The sequence below is a fragment of the Capricornis sumatraensis genome, chromosome 4 (genome assembly GCF_032405125.1).
Source record: "Capricornis sumatraensis isolate serow.1 chromosome 4, serow.2, whole genome shotgun sequence".
Taxonomy (NCBI): domain Eukaryota; kingdom Metazoa; phylum Chordata; class Mammalia; order Artiodactyla; family Bovidae; genus Capricornis; species Capricornis sumatraensis.
In genome coordinates, this window is record NC_091072.1 from 158,013,872 (window position 1) to 158,030,105 (window position 16,234).

General features: G+C 49.4%; 1 protein-coding gene across 1 annotated transcript; it reads right to left on the minus strand.

Annotated features, from left to right (window-relative positions):
• Positions 1 to 263: 263 nt before the first annotated feature.
• On the minus strand, positions 264 to 15,793 carry MCAT (malonyl-CoA-acyl carrier protein transacylase). Its single transcript, XM_068971366.1, has 4 exons — positions 15,365 to 15,793; positions 13,928 to 14,015; positions 5,300 to 5,517; positions 264 to 1,447 (listed from the first exon to the last, which is right to left on the minus strand). The coding sequence occupies exons 1-4, from the start codon at positions 15,791 to 15,793 to the stop codon at positions 1,019 to 1,021; spliced, it is 1,164 nt and encodes a 387-aa protein (XP_068827467.1). The 3' UTR covers positions 264 to 1,018.
• Between the last annotated feature and the right edge of the window lie 441 nt (positions 15,794 to 16,234).

Here is a 16,234-nt window from a genome sequence, read left to right on the forward strand (position 1 = left end):
CACTGCTGTACACCGGAAATTAACACAACTAGATTAGATTAACTAATCTTCAGATTAGTAGATTAATAGACTTCAATTAATTAAAAAAGAGACACCCTACCCAGGGTTTGACGTATGCCTACAGGACAGTGATGTTTAAAGACGAGCTCAGACATTTCATCCCCAGTGAGATTTTCCCAGTATCACTGTATAATGAAAAAACCACCCCAGAAGTTGAGAACTGATCACATTTAATACTGATATTAGGAGTGGGGACCCTGCACTGTGCTCCCGGTGTGGAGCAGGCTGAGGATAAGTTCGGTGGGCGGGCCCGAGCTGGACTCGGCCCTGGGCACACAGCAGGCACTCGGTGCCTGCAGTCGGAAGGGGTGACATGGGGGTGGGGAGGACGCAGCTCCCGCCTTGCTAAAGGGCCTTTTTCCCCACCAAGGCAGAGGCCACTTGCTCCCTGGCATACAGTAGGTACTCGATGCTTTCCGTTGGGTAAGTAAACATATGGGGCGCCATCTCCCAACTGTTGAGTGATGGGGACCGAATGGCTGCCAAGGCCCGCTGAGTCCTAAAGCCCTTTGGATTCAGGGGCCAAGGAAGTAAGGTTTTGGCTGCATCATGTCCAGAGGAGGCTGGGCCAGCAGAGGAGGGTGTCTGGCGCTGGCCTCAAGCCATGGCCCACGGCAGCAGGCCAGCCCTTCCCGGGCCTCTGGACACTCTTGCCTACGAAGCAGCCGCCTGGGCCCTGGGGAGGCGACGTGGGCTGCCCAGGAGGCGGGGGTGGAACCCGCAGGTCTTCACAGGACCAGCACAGCTGCAGCCCCCAGCACTCAGGCATGCTAGGGAGAGATGGACACCAGCGTGTGAAGAAACACTTGCTTCCAGTGCTTTCCACAGGGCATTCAAAGCACACCTCTCTCCTGCTCACGCGGAGGCAGCAGCCTGACAGGAAGGCCAGGATGGGCTCAGCCCCCCGGAGTCCGACTCCTCAGCCGTGGCCCGTCCACACCAGGGCCCGTGGGAGGCCCTACAGGGGCCCCTCTGCGTCCTCGCTGGCCTCCAGCACCTCCACGTGGCTGTAGGACCTCCAGGCCTGCAGGTTACAGCTCTTCAGGATGGCGCCCAGCTGCTTCCCAGGCCCCACCTCGAACGTCTGGGGGAACGCGGTGCCCTTCCTCCGCTCGTATATGGCGTGCATCGTCTGCTCCCACTTCACTGGGGAGACCACCTGCTGCGCCAGCAGCTTCTGGATGTGTTTCGGATGCATGTACCTGTTCCCATCGAAGTTCGAGTGCACGGACACCAGCGGCTTCTTGACATCAATCGCCTTTAACACTTGCGCCAGGGGCTCCACCGCCGGCTCCATGAGGCGGGTGTGGAACCCACCGCTAACCGGCAACATCTTGGTGCGTCTGAAGTGATACCTAGAGGAATTCGTCTGGAGAAACTGCAGAGCCTGGAAGAAAAACGAAGGGAGGTTTAAGCCAGTGAGTCTCAGGGGAAGAAACACACAGCGAGGGGGTCATCTCTGACTGACGCCATCAGTCCTCCGTAGAGAATATGCATCTCTCCATACACCCGCGTATGTATTTCACCCCGCACAATTGTAAAGTTGGTGTCCCGGAAGCCCTTCTGACCATTCACAAGCCCCGCCTGGGCAGGTGACCACCCTATGCCTGAAAGAGAGCCAAGACCGGGAAACGCGGTCCTGTCTCAGCTCCGTCACTCACTAGCTCAGTGGCCCCAGGCAAATCTTTGAACTTCTTTTATTCCATCCATGAAATGAGCACAATTTCATCTACTTCATAAGACTGCTGGGAAGTGACCAGACAGGAGGCGTGGAAGAATCTGATACACGAAAAAGCATCTAATCCTGCTACTCGTCATAACTGTTTAAGCTTGTTTCCTTGTTACTCCGTAAACTTCAAGATGACAATTCAGGAGGCTCCGAGTCTCATCTCACAATCCAGGGTCTGAAAGCTCTCATCTGGTGTTTCTCTAGAGAAGACCAAAGCTCTCCTTCCCTGCAGCCCGAAGCCACTCCCTGAAGGCTCCTCCGTCCAGAGGGGGCCCCAGGACTAACAGGCCCAGACTCAGAACCACAACATACTTGGCAAATATCTTTGAAACTGTGTATATTCTTAAGAGATCCTGTGCCTTCAGGACACAGCCCAAGGCCTACGACCCTGACAACCCTTCCCTGGGATCCAGCAAAGGGCTTCCTAGGCACAAACCCATTTGCTGTGTCCCTCCAACCTGACGCCACCCATGGCCTACTCAGAAGCTGGGCCAACTGCTCCTGAAGACTCAAGAAAAGTCACAGTAGCTGACTGACCTTGGGAAATTTTGCTTTACCTCTCTCTGCCTCAGTTTCCTCACCTGTAAAAATGGGGATAACAACAATAGTTATCTCAGGACTATGAGAAGAACTATGCCTGGTATACAAGCTCTACAGAAGAGTTAGCAATTACTGCCTTGTTACCAAGCCCTGGGATTGGTAACATGAAAAGATATAGCAGGGTAGCTCTCTGTGCCCCCAAAGGGTCAGTTCAGTTCAGTTCAGTTCAGTCGCTCAGTCGTGTTCGACTCTTTGCGACCCCATGAATCGCAGCACGCCAGGCCTCCCTGTCCACCACCAACTCCCGGACTTCACTCAGACTTGCGTTCGTCAAGTCAGTGATGCCATCCAGCCATCTCATCCTCGGTCGTCCCCTTCTCCTCCTGCCCCCAATCCCTCCCAGCATCAAAGTCTTTTCCAATGAGCCAACTCTTCGCATGAGGTGGCCAAAGTACTGGAGTTTCAGCTTTAGCATCATTCCTTCCAAAGAAATCCCAGGGTTGATCTCCTTCAGAATGGACTGGTTGGATCTCCTTGCAGTCCAAGGGACTCTCAAGAGTCTTCTTCAACACCACAGTTCAAAAGCATCAATTCTTCGGTGCTCAGCCTTCTTCACAATCCAACTCTCACATCCATACATGACCACTGGAAAAACCATAGCCTTGACTAGATGGACCTTAGTCGGCAAAGTAATGTCTCTGCTTTTGAATATGCTATCTAGGTTGGTCATAACTTTTCTTCCAAGGAGTAAGCATCTTTTAATTTCATGGCTGTAGTCACCATCTGCAGTGATTTTGGAGCCCCCCAAAACAAAGTCTGACATTGTTTCCACTGTTTCCCCATCTATTTCCCATGGAGTGATGGGACCAGATGCCATGATCTTCATTTTCTGAATGTTGAGCTTTAAGCCAACTTTTTCACTCTCCTCTTTCACTTTCATCAAGAGGCTTTTTAGTTCCTCTTCACTTTCTGCCATAAGGGTGGTGTCATCTGCATATCTGAGGTGACTGATATTTCTCCCGGCAATCTTGATTCCAGCTTGTGTTTCTTCCAGTCCAGCGTTTCTCATGATGTACTCTGCATAGAACTTAAATAAGCAGGGTGACAATATACAGCTTTGACGTACTCCTTTTCCTATCTGGAACCAGTCTGTTGTTCCATGTCCAGTTCTAACTGTTGCTTCCTGGCCTGCATACAGATTTCTCAAGAGGCAGGTTAGGTGGTCTGGTATTCCCATCTCTCTCAGAATTTTCCACAGTTGATTGTGATCCACACAGTCAAAGGCTTTGGCATAGTCAATAAAGCAGAAATAGGTGTTTTTCTGGAACTCTCTTGCTTTTTCCATGATCCAGCGGATGTTGGCAATTTGATCTCTGGTTCCTCTGCCTTTTCGAAAACCAGCTTGAACATCAGGAATTTCACAGTTCAGGTATTGCTGAAGCCTGGCTTGGAGAATTTTGAGCATTACTTTACTAGTGTGTGAGATGAGTGCAATTGTGCGGTAGTTTGAGCATTCCTTTGCATTGCCTTTCTTTGGGATTGCAATGAAAACTGACCTTTTCCAGTCCTGTGGCCACTGCTGAGTTTTCCAAATTTGCTGGCATATTGAGTGCAGCACTTTCATAGCATCATCTTTCGGGATTTGAAATAGCTCTACTGGAATTCCATCACCTCCACTAGCTTTGTTCATAGTGATGCTTTCTAAGGCCCACTTGACTTCACATTCCAAGATGTCTGGCTCTAGATGAGTGATCACACCATCGTGATTATCTGGGTCATGAATATCATTTTTATACAGTTCTTCAAGGGTAGGAGGGGTTAATATTTTCGGTTGGATGGTGCTCGTTCCGCCCGCTCCGAGGGCCCCACCCTGCAGGAGTGTAGCCTGTGCCCACGCATGCCCAGTGCAGCCTGTGCCCTGAGCCTGTCTCTTCCACACCAAGGTTACTTAGCTGTCTGAGCCCTGGAGCAAAAGCCAGGTGGAGCAGAGCCCAGCATAGCGAGCCATCACAGGGGGTGATCCACGCGTGTGGGCAGCACGGCGGGGTCTGGCCCTCACTGCAGCAGAGTCCAGCCTGACCTGGGGCTCCACACCCAAGACCACGCTCCATCTGTCTCCATCACCCCAAAGGATGTGCCTCCGGTGCGTTCCGCCTCCACCATCACGGGCGCTGGCCTCTCTGCCTCAGCTTCCTGCAGCTGAGCCGCCCTGCTCAGAGCACAGGACTGGCTGTGAGGACTGGATGGGCTGAGCCAGGACGGAGCAGCACCAGCCTGACTTCTGCACTCCACAGGCCCCAGCCAGGCGCATGGCACAGAGCTGGCCCTGCTGCTTGGGGCACCTCTCGGCCTGGGGCACCCCTGCTCTTGGCAACCCCACCCTCTGCGCAGCGCCTCCTGGGCTGCCTCCTAGGCCCATCTGGTAGCCAGCCTGACCCCTACGGTGCCCTGAAACCTGGAGTCTTCTGTTCATAGCTGCCTTCCTTTGACGGCAGGAACCCTGGTTGATCTTTCTGTGTGTCCTCGGCCCGAGAAAGGATGTCGGCAGTGAGTGGAGGCTGGACAGAAGAAAGTGTGCAAAAACACACACCTCAGAAAAAGCAGAATGACCCAGCAGGAGGCAGCTGCTCCTCTGAGGAAGTGAGGGGACAAGAGGCTGTGAGGAGGCCAGAGTGTATCACAGGGAGGCCCTAGAGATGACCTGGTTCAGCCCCTTTACCTTCCACGTGGGCTGGGGATTTGCCTGGGGTCTGGTCGTCCCTCATCACTGGAGCACGTGGCGGAGTGGGGACAGTACCCAGCCTTCCCCTGGAGCGCTTGCCCCACCACAGACACGCTGGCCCTCAAACACTTGCCAAGACCAGGGCTGAGCAGAGCACCCGTTAGGCTCAGCAGGGTCCCGGGTGCGGAGTAAGTCCCACCTTCTGCACCGAACTGGGTTCTAGGAAGGCTGCTCCCGCCAACACCAACCTCCAGGTGTCCCGAGATCACCCTGCAGTCAGGAAAGAGGTAGTTGGCCACCTCGCACACAGGGTTCTCTATGCCCCGAGTCTTGCAGTGTTCCTGGGCTTCCAGACAGGCGACGGTGAACTTGGACTGATGCTGGCCAAGGACGGACAACATGCCACTGGGCACGGCTTCCGAGGCTTCCTGCATGGCCTCAGCTCGAATTTTCACTGCGTACAGACCTACACGGAGAGAAGCGCATTTGGAAAAATCAGGGCACGTGATGGAGAAGGAAGCCCAGGCCTGAGAAACAAAGCACAAACTCCACCCTCACTGGAGACACTGGTACTGGATCCATCACCAGTTCACAAGCCGCCGCTCTAGGGATCCGAACTGCAGAGATGGTCCCCCGATCATCAGAGGGCAAGGCATGGTCCCTGGCACAGTACAAATGAACCCACAGAGCTTCCTGCCTTAGAGCTGGCTGGTGCAGGATGGTGGTTCTTGACCAGGGTGATTTTACCCCCAGGGCGGTATCTGGAAACAGCTTTTGATCATTAGGGGGGTGGCGGGTGCTACTGGAATCTGGTGGGCACAGGCCAGGGATGCTGTTCAACAGCCTACAGAAAACAGCCCCCCCAAGTAAGAATCATCTGTTCCAAAACATCAACAGTGCTGTTGAGAAACCCTGGCACAGAGTGGAAAGGAAGAGACTCTGAGCTGCATCGCTTAAGGAAGTCACGACCTCCTTCCAGGTCAAATTTTTAGCTAGTACAATGAAGACAATAATATCTAGCCTGCCTGAACTGTAGTGAAAACTGAGAACTACAAATTATTTTAGAGAAATGGTGCTGAACAAGGAAAATAATTAAGAACCTCTAGATGCATGGAATGATGTACAAACAAGTATATGAATTTTAATAACATAATTATTGTAAATCAAGCATGACTGCCTTCACTGGAGAGCTCGACAGTGGCAAGGCAGATGAGCTAGAAAGCAGGGCTCCCGGCTCAGTGCGGCTCAAGTGTGAAGTGGGAGGATGGGGCTGTGCGCCCAGGGAGGCAGCTGCCGTGATCATGATGTGAGAACAGACTGAACACGACTCACAACAGCCAGGACATGGAAACAACTTCAGTGTCCACAGGTGAATGGGTAAAGATGTGGTGTGCATATATACAAGGGAATACCCCTCAGCCATGAAAAATAACGGCACAAAGCCATCTGCAGCAATGGGGATGAACCCAGAGATTATCACGCTAAGAGAGGTAAGTCAGAGAGAAAAATACCATATGATATCAGTTACACGTGAAATCTAAAATACGACACAGGGGACTTCTCTGCTGACCCAGCAGATAGGCACTCGCCTTCCAATGCCAGGGACACGGGTTTGAGCCCTGGTAGGGGAAAAACAATACCCAGCTGTGGAGGTGACTGGTGATAGAAGCAAGGTCTGATGCTGTAAGGAGCAATACTGCATAGGAACCTGGAATGTCAGGTCCATGAATCAAGGCAAATTGGAAGTGGTCAAACAAGAGATGGCAAGAGTGAACGTCGACATTCTAGGAATCAGCGAACTAAAATGGACTGGAATGGGTGAATTTAACTCAGATGATCAATATATCTACTACTGTGGGCAGGAATCCCTCAGAAGAAATGGAGTAGCCATCATGGTCAACAAGAGCCTGAAATGCAGTACTTGGATGCAATCTCAAAAATGACAGAATGATCTGTTCGTCTCCAAGGCAAACCATTCAATATCACAGTTATCCAAGTCTATGCCCCAGGCAGTAACGCTGAACAAGCTGAAGTTGAACGGTTCTATGAAGACCTAAGAGACCTTTTAGAACTAACACCTAAAAAAGATGTCCTTTTCATTATAGGGAACTGGAATGCAAAAGTAGGAAGTCAAGAAACACCTGGAGTAACAGGCAAATTTGGCCTTGGAATGCGGAATGAACCAGGGCAAAGACTAATAAAGTTTTGCCAAGAAAATGCACTGGTCATAGCAAACACCCTCTTCCAACAACACAAGAGAAGACTCTACACATGGACATCACCAGATGGTCAACACCAAAATCAGACTGATTATATTCTTTGCAGCCAAAGATGGAGAAACTCTATACAGTCAACAAAAACAAGACCAGGAGCTGACTGTGGCTCAGATCATGAACTCCTTATTACCATAAATTGAAGAAACTAGGGAAAACTGCTAGACCATTCAGGTATGACCTAAATCAAATCCCTTATGATGATACAGTGGAAGTGAGAAATAGACTTAAGGGCCTAGATCTGATAGATAGAGTGCCTGATGAACTATGGAATGAGGTTTGGGACATTGTACAGGAGACAGGGATCAAGACCATCCCCACGGAAAATGCAAAAAAGCAAAATGGTTCTCTAGGGAGGCCTTATAAATAGCCATGAAAAGAGAGGTGAAAAGCAAAGGAGAAAAGGAAAGATATAAGCATCTGAATGCAGAGTTCCAGAGAATAGCAAGAAGAGATAAGAAAGCCTTCTTCAGCGATCAATGCAAAGAAATAGAGGAAAACAACAGAATGAGAAAGACTAGAGATCTCTTCAAGAAAATTAGCGATACCAAGGGAACATTTCATGCAAAGATGGGATCGATAAAGGACAGAAATGGTCTGGACTTAAAAGCAGAAGATATTAAGAAGAGGTGGCAAGAATACCCAGAAGAATTGTACAAAAAAGATCTTCACGACCCAGATAATCATGATGGTGTGATCTCTAATCTAGAGCCAGACATCCTGGAATGTGAAGTCAAGTGGGCCTTAGAAAGCGTCACTACGAACAAAGCTAGTGGAGGTGACGGAATTCCAGTTGAGCTGTTTCAAATCCTGAAAGACAATTCTGTGAAAGTGCTGCACTCAATATGCCAGCAAATTTGGAAAATTCAGCAGTGGCCACAGGACTGGAAAAGGTCAGTTTTCATTGAAATCCCAAAGAAAGGCAATGCCAAAGAATGCTCAAACTACCGCACAATTGCACCCATTGGAGAAGGCAATGGCACCCCACTCCAGTACTCTTGCCTGGAAAATCCCATGGACGGAGGAGCCTAGAAGGCTGCAGTTTATGGGGTCGCGAAGAGTTGGACATGACTGAGCGACTTCACTTTCACTTTTCACTTTCATGCATTGGAGAAGGAAATGGTAACCCACTCCAGTGTTCTTGCCTGGAGAATCCCAGGGATGGGGGAGCCTGGCGGGCTGCCATCTCTGGGGTCACACAGAGTCAGACACGACTGAAGTGACTTAGCAGCAGCAGCAGCACATGCTAGTAAAGTAATGCTCAAAATTCTCCAAGCCAGGCTTCAGCTATACGTGAACCGTGAACTCCTTGATGTTCAAGCTGGTTTTTGAAAAGGCAGAGGAACCAGAGATCAAATTGCCAACATCTGCTGGATCATGGAAAAAGCAAGAGAGTTCCAGAAAAACATCTATTTCTACTTTATTGACTATGCCAAAGCCTTTGACTGCGTGGATCACAATAAACCATGGACAATTCTGAAAGAGATGGGAATACCAGACCACCTAACCTGCCTCTTGAGAAATCTGTATGCAGGCCAGGAAGCAACAGTTAAAACTGGACATGGAACAACAGACTGGTTCCAGATAGGAAAAGGAGTACGTCAAAGCTGTATATTGTCACCCTGCTTATTTAACTTCTATGCAGAGTACATCATGAGAAACGCTGGGCTGGAAGAAACACAAGCTGGAATCAAGATTGCCGGGAGAAATATCAATCACCTCAGATATGCAGATGACACCACCCTTATGGCAGAAAGTGAAGAGGAACTAAAAAGCCTCTTGATGAAAGTGAAAGAGGAGAGTGAAAAAGTTGGCTTAAAGCTCAACATTCAGAAAACTAAGATCATAGCATCTGGTCCCATCACTTCATGGGAAATAGATGGGGAAACAGTGGAAACAGTGTCAGACTTCATTTTTTGGGGCTCCAAAATCACTGCAGATGGTGATTGCAGCCATGAAATTAAAAGACGCTTACTCCCTGGAAGAAAAGTTATGACCAACCTAGATAGTATATTCGAAAGCAGAGACATTACTTTGCCAACAAAGGTCCATCTAGTCAAGGCTATGGTTTTTCCTGTGGTCATGTATGGATGGATGTGAGAGTTGGACTGTGAAGAAGGCTGTGCGCCGAAGAATTGATGCTTTTGAACTGTGGTGCTGGAGAAGACTCCTGACTCCTGACAGTCCCTTGGACTGCAAGGAGATCCAACCAGTCCATTCTGAAGGAGATCAGCCCTGGGATATCCTTGGAGGGAATGATGCTAAAGCTGAAACTCCAGTACTTTGGCCACCTCATGCGAAGAGTTGGCTCATTGGAAAAGACTCTGATGCTGAGAGGGATTGGGGGCAGGAGGAGAAGGGGACGACCGAGGATGAGATGGCTGGATGGCAACACGGACTTGATGGACATGAGTCTGAGTGAACTCCGGGAGTTGGTGATGGACAGGGAGGCCTGGTGTGCTGCGATTCATGGGGTCGCAAAGAGTCGGACACGACTGAGCGACTGAACTAAACTGAGGGGAACTAGGATCCACATGCTGCGGGGCAACTAAGCCACAACTAGACAGAAGCCCATGTGCTATAACAAAGAGCTGATGCAGCCAAAGATAAATAAGTAAAATATGAAAACAACAGCTTAAAAAAGCCCCAACTCAAATGAACATGCCTCAGATACGGACTCAGACACAGAGAACAGACTACTTGTGGCTGCCAAGGGGGAGGGGAGGTGGGGGAGGAGATGACTGAGCATTTGGGATTCACAGATGCCAACTATTATGCACAAGGATGTATACTCAATATCCTGTGATAACCCATAATGTAAATGAAGATAAAAAGTACGTATGTATAACGGAATCACTTCACTAAAGGGCAGAAATTGACACAACATTGTAACCTCACTATACTTCAGAAAAACTGGAGAAAAAAGACTGGACTGGATTCATGCTATCCGATTACTGGATAGCATCGCCCTGGTCCTGGGCCTGCTCCCTGGTGGGGAGGAGATGACCAGATCAAGAAGCAGTTCAGGGACGAGTCCGGGGTTTGATGGGACGACAAGGCCAGAGGAACAAACCCTGCGCCCTTTCTCTCAACACACCTTCATTCACCCAGCACTGAGTATCTGTGCTGGAGTTTCAGCCCCTTACACAAGCAGAACTATGGAGCAAACACATTAAGAGCCCGTGTTAGGAAGCAGGAGAGAACACACAGCAATGTGGAGAGCCTCCCAAGCAGGCATTAAATAACTGCAAGCTGTCAACTGAAAAAACACATCAATAATCCTGCAAATTGTGTACACATTAAACTATATTTCTATAAAATATCTTTATTAGGGTATAGAAATACGAAAAATTTTTTCACTTTCTTGACCAGGCTTTCTTTCTATAATGCTTTTTTAAAAAAGAGGTGAAATTCACATAAAATATAACCAGTTTTAAGTGCATAAATGCAGCAGTATTTGTTGTATTCAGAACGTACAGGACTTTCTTGGTGGTCTAGTGGTTAAGAAGCCACCAGCAAATGCTGGGACACGGGTTCAACCCCTGGTCTGGGAAGTTTCCACATGCTGTCAGGCAGCTAGGCTTGCATGCAGCAACTACTGAGCCCACACTCGAGAGCTGGTGCTCGGCCACGTGAGAAGCCTGTGCGCCACACCTAGGGAGGAGCCCCTGCTCGCCACACCGAGAGAGAAGCCCGCGGGCAGCAGCAAAGACCTGTCACGGCCAAAAAACCCTTTCCATCAGCCCACAAAACACCCCATACCCACCGAGCAATCTCTCCCCATTTCTCCTTCCCTCCACCCCCAGTAACCTCTAATCAGCTGTCTATGAATTTATGTATTCTGGACATTTCATAGAAAAATAAGTGAGCTTTGTGTCTGGCTTCTGTCACCTAGCATGTTTCTGATGTTCGTCCACGCTCCCACATCAGGATTTTATTTCTTTTTATGGCTGAATATTCCACTGGGTCGATCTACCGCAATTTGTTTATCCACTCATCTGATTATGGACATTTGGATAATTTCTGCCTTTTGGAAATGAATATGAATAACGCTGTCACAAACATCTGTGTGCAAGTTTTCCAGTGTGGACATGTGTTTTCATCTCTTAGGTACAGACTTGTGAGCAGAACCACCAGGCCACACAGCAACTCCACGTTTACCTTGAGGATCCACCAAACTGCCTTCCACGACGGCGGCACTGCCTTATATTTCAACAGTGTGTGAGGTTCCTACATACTTGCCAACACGTACTATTTTCCTCTTGTTTTTTAAATTAAAGCCATCCTGGTGGGCATGAAGTGGTACCTCACTGAGCTTTTGATTTGTATTTTCCTAATGGTTGGTGGTCTGGTATTCCCATCTCTTTAAGAATTTTCCACAGTTTGTGGTGATCCACACAGTCACAGGCTTGGGCAGAGTCAATAAAACAGAAGTAGTTGTTTTTCCGGAACTCTCTCGCTTTTTCAATGATCCAACGGATGTTGGCAATTTGATCTCTGGTTCCTCTGCCTTTTCTAAGTCCAGCTTGAGCATCTGGAAGTTCATGGTTCACATACTGTTGAAGCCTGGCTTGGAGAATTTTGAGCATTACTTTACAAACGTGTGAGATGAGTGCAATTGTGTGGTAGTTTGAGCATTCTTTGGCATTGCCTCTCTTTGGGATTGGAATGAAAACTGACCTTTTCCAGTCTTGTGGCCACTGCTGAGTTTTCCAAATTTGCTGGCGTATTGAGTGCAGCACTTTCACAGCATCATCTTTTAGGATTTGAAATAGTTCAGCTGGAATTCCATCACCTCCACTAGCTTTGTTCATAGTAATGCTTCCTAAGGCCCACTTGACTTCACATTCCAGGATATCTGGCTCTAGATGAGTGATCACACCATTGTGATTATCTGGGTCATGAAGATCTTTTCTGCATAGTTTTTCTGTGTATTCTTGCCACCCTTTCTTAGTATCTTCTGCTTCTGTTAGGTCCATAGCATTTCTATCCTTTATTGTGCCCATCTTTGCATAAAATGTTCCCTTGGTATCTCTAATTTTCTTGAAGGGATCTCTAGTCTTTCCAACAAACTGTGGAAAATTCTTAAAGAAATGGAAACACCAGACCACTGCCTCCTGAGAAATCTGTATGCAGGTCAAGCAGCAACAGTTAGAACTGGACATGGAACAACAGACTGGTTCCAAATCGGGAAAGGAGTATGTCAAGGCTTATATTGTCCTCTTGCTTCTTTAACTTCTATGCAGAGGACATCATGGAAAATGCCAAGCTGGATGAAGCACAAGCTGGAATCAAGATTTCTGGGAGAAATCGCATTAACCTCAGATATGCATATAACACCACACTTATGGCAGATAGCGAAAAAGAACTAAAAGAGCCTCTTGATGAAAAGTGAAAAAGGAGAGTGAAAAAGTTGGCTTGAAACACAACATTCAGAAAACTAAGATCATGGCATCTGGTCCCATCACTTCATGGCAAACAGATGGGGAAACAATGGAAACAGTGACAGACTTTATTTTCTTGGGCTCCAAAATCACTGCAGATGGTGACTGCAGCTATGAAATTAAAACACACTTGCTCCTTGGAAGAAAAGCAATGACTAAGCTAGACAGCATATTAAAAAGCAGAGACACCACTTTGCCAACAAAGGTCCATCTAGTCAAGGCTATGATTTTTCCAGTGGTCATATATGGATGTGAGAGTTGAACTATGAAGAAAAATGAGTGCCAAAGAATGGATGCTTTTGAAGTGTGGTGTTGGAGAAGACTCCTGAGAGTCCCTTGGATGGCAAGGAGATGCAACCAGTCCATCCTAAAGGAGATCAGCCCTGAATATTCATTGGAAGGACTGATGTTGAAGCTGAAACTCCAATCCTTTGGCCACCTGATGCGAAGAACTGACTCATTTGAGAAGACCCTGATGCTGGGAAAGATTGAAAGCGGGAGAAGGGGACCACAGAGGAGGAGATGGTTGGATGGCATTACCGACTCAACGGACATGAGTCTGAGTTTGTGTAAGCTCCGGGAGTTCATGATGAACGGGAAGCCTGGCATGCTGCAGTCCACGGGGTCGCAGAGTCGGACACCGAGCAACTGCACTGAACTGAAGGACTAACGTGATGGCTGAGATGTTGCACATCTTGTCCTGTACTCATTGGTTCTTTGTAGATCTTTAGAGACATGTCTATTCAAGTCCTTTGTACTTAACTATAAGCAAAATGTTGACCTGTTTACACACAAAAACCTTAAGAAATGAAACTGATCTCACGATCAAACACTGATTTATTCTCTTTCACTTAATGAGTATCTACTGAGCGTCCGTCACATGACAGGCACTGGAATGCACTAAAATGCCCACGGACAGTGGGACAGACAGAAGCAAGATGCTTTCACAAGACTAAGAGGAGAAAGAAACTCCCTGATAAGTCCTTCAAGCTTCGAATCAGGTGAAGTCTGGTCCTCAGGTCCCACTGTCATCCCCACCCATGTGTCCCCTTCTCTAAGCCCTGAGTAGGTCCACAATTGTTTTTGGCGGTGTCCCTTGTCCTCAGTGGGCCCAGCAAGACAACACCCCATGCATAACATCAATTCCCTTCCCGGGTACCTTCAGAAAATTCCATGGCTCCAGCAAACACCAGGGCTGCAAACTCTCCCACACTGAACCCAGCAGCAGCAACACAGTTCTCAATGACCTGCAGCAACAGATGCAGAGGAACATGAGGCCACATTCTCAGGGGGGTCGTCTGGGGCTCCACACTCCCGAGCCGACAGTGTTCAGCAGCTCAGTGAGCCAGGTTCTGCTGGCCTGGTGCTCCAGCTAGAGGACGACACACTGAAGTGGCCTCAACCATCACTGACCAGCCCTTTACTGATGCGGAACTTCCCTGGCAAGGGAGGTCAAACCCTGCCTCTGGACTCCGTGGTTAAGCTGTGACTCCAACCCAGGGATCCGGATTCTCCTGCTTCTACCTCTCAGGCCGATGGAGACAGAGGGCACCAAGTAGAGAAGTTAAGTGCATGCCCTTCACAGTCACAGACAGCAGGATTTGATGGTTAGCCTGGGAGAGTCCCCTAACCTCCTCACCTCAGTTATTTCATCTGTGAAATGGGCAGAGCTCAACCTACCCCCACAGGGTTGCTAAGAGAGAATTACATGGAGATAAGGCCTCTAAATCGCTCAGCACAGAGCTGGCCCAGGATAAACACTGGGTAAATGTTATCACGACTTCACAGGACCCCTTAAGCTAATTACTATCTCTGCCGTCCTCTTTCCCCATCCATAAAATAATGCTACCAACCTCACAAGGTTGTGGTGAGGATGAAATGGGGTAAAGTTCTGTCTTAACATGTTTTGATATTAAATCATCCCACAACTTCAAGTGAAGGGATACTTTCATCATCTTCTCAAGGACCCTTCATGAAGGAAGGTTCATCCTTCTAAAACTGTTTAGTAATTCATTAAATGATTAAGGATCACTTACAATCGAAACCGGCCATTCACTCCCTTCACACACTAGGCAATTTCCACAGTATATTTTATTCTCTGTTATCTATCTCCTTGCAAGGAGATCCAACCAGTCCATCCCAAAGGAAATCAGCCCTGAATATTCACTGGAAGGACTGATGCTGAAGCTGAAACTCCAATGCTCTGGCCACCTGATGCGAAGAACTGATTCATTGGAAAAGACCCTGATGCTGGGAAAGATTGAAGGCGGGAGAAGGAGACCACAGAGGATGAGATGGTTGGATGGCATCACCGACGCGACGGACATGAGTTTGAATAAGCTCCGGGAGTCGCTGATGGACAGGGAGGCCTGGCGTGCTGCAGTCCATAGGGTTGCAAAGAGTCGGACACAACTGAAAGACTGAACTAAACTGATCTATCTCCCTGCCCTAAAACGCAAGCACCGATCCTCGTTTTGATCACGCCAGTTTATCTCCTGCGCCTACCGCAGCGCCTGGCACAGGTGGGACCTCAGGAAGGACCTGCCAAACCGAAGTGGACGCGGCGAGCCCGACAGGAGGGAGCCCCAGGCCTCACCGCGGGCTGCAGGTGATGCAGTTTCTCCACGGCGGCCAGCGAAGCCACGAAGACGGCGGGCTGGCAGTGGACAGTGCGGTCCAGGGCCTCCCGCGGCCCGCGCAAGCTCAGCTCCAGCAGGTCGTAGCCGAGCACGCGGCGGGCGGCGTCGTAAAGCTCGCGGACACGCGGGTAGCGGAGCAGCCCGCGGCCCATGCCCACCACCTGGCTGCCCTGGCCGGGGAAGAGCAGCACCGAGCACTGGCCCGGCTCCCGCCGTCCCGCCGCGACCTCCGCGTCCCGGGACCCTCCGTCCGCCACGGTCGCCTCTCGCAACAGCGCCGCCACGTCCACAGCAGCCGGCGGAGGCCGCGGGCAGTTCGAGGAGCCACGGCGGCCGCTCACGCTTCGGGCCCAGGCCCGAGCGGCCCGCGCGACCCGGACACTCATGGTGAGGGAACCCGGCCCCCACGCGCGTAACCGGGGCGACCGAGACCCGACTTCCGGAGGCGCGGCGCGGTCCTTGATGTATTTCCCGCCGGGCGGGCTGAGGCACCCGCGGGGAGAAAGGTTCCGCGAGTACCAGTTCCGGCCCAGGCTCTGAAACTAGTGACTGGTCTCTGGGGATCCGTGGGGGCACGTGCTTAATTAAACCTGCGCGGGAAAGAAGAAAACACCACACCGCACCCTGAGCCCTCACAAACATTTATGGACTAAGCAACTTAACGCAATGTAATATTCAACCTAGCGGTGGACAAGTGCTTGAAACGCTTCCATGTTCCTTATTGTATTTGATTAACCGCGCTGCTGTGCTCTCTTTTATATTAATAATTCCTTCAGCCCAGACACACTGTAAGCTTTCAGTACACATATGTTACATTGGACAGAGCC

Excerpts from the sequence above, each read along its gene's own strand:
- MCAT (XM_068971366.1), bottom strand. The coding sequence starts at position 15,793 with ATGAGTGTCCGGGTCGCGCGGGCCGCTCGGGCCTGGGCCCGAAGCGTG. Across the intron at positions 14,016-15,364 it reads TGCATCACCTGCAGCCCGCG|GTCATTGAGAACTGTGTTGC; the intron begins GTGAGGCCTGGG and ends CTGTTGCTGCAG. Across the intron at positions 5,518-13,927 it reads AGCCATGGAATTTTCTGAAG|GTCTGTACGCAGTGAAAATT; the intron begins GTACCCGGGAAG and ends CTCTCCGTGTAG.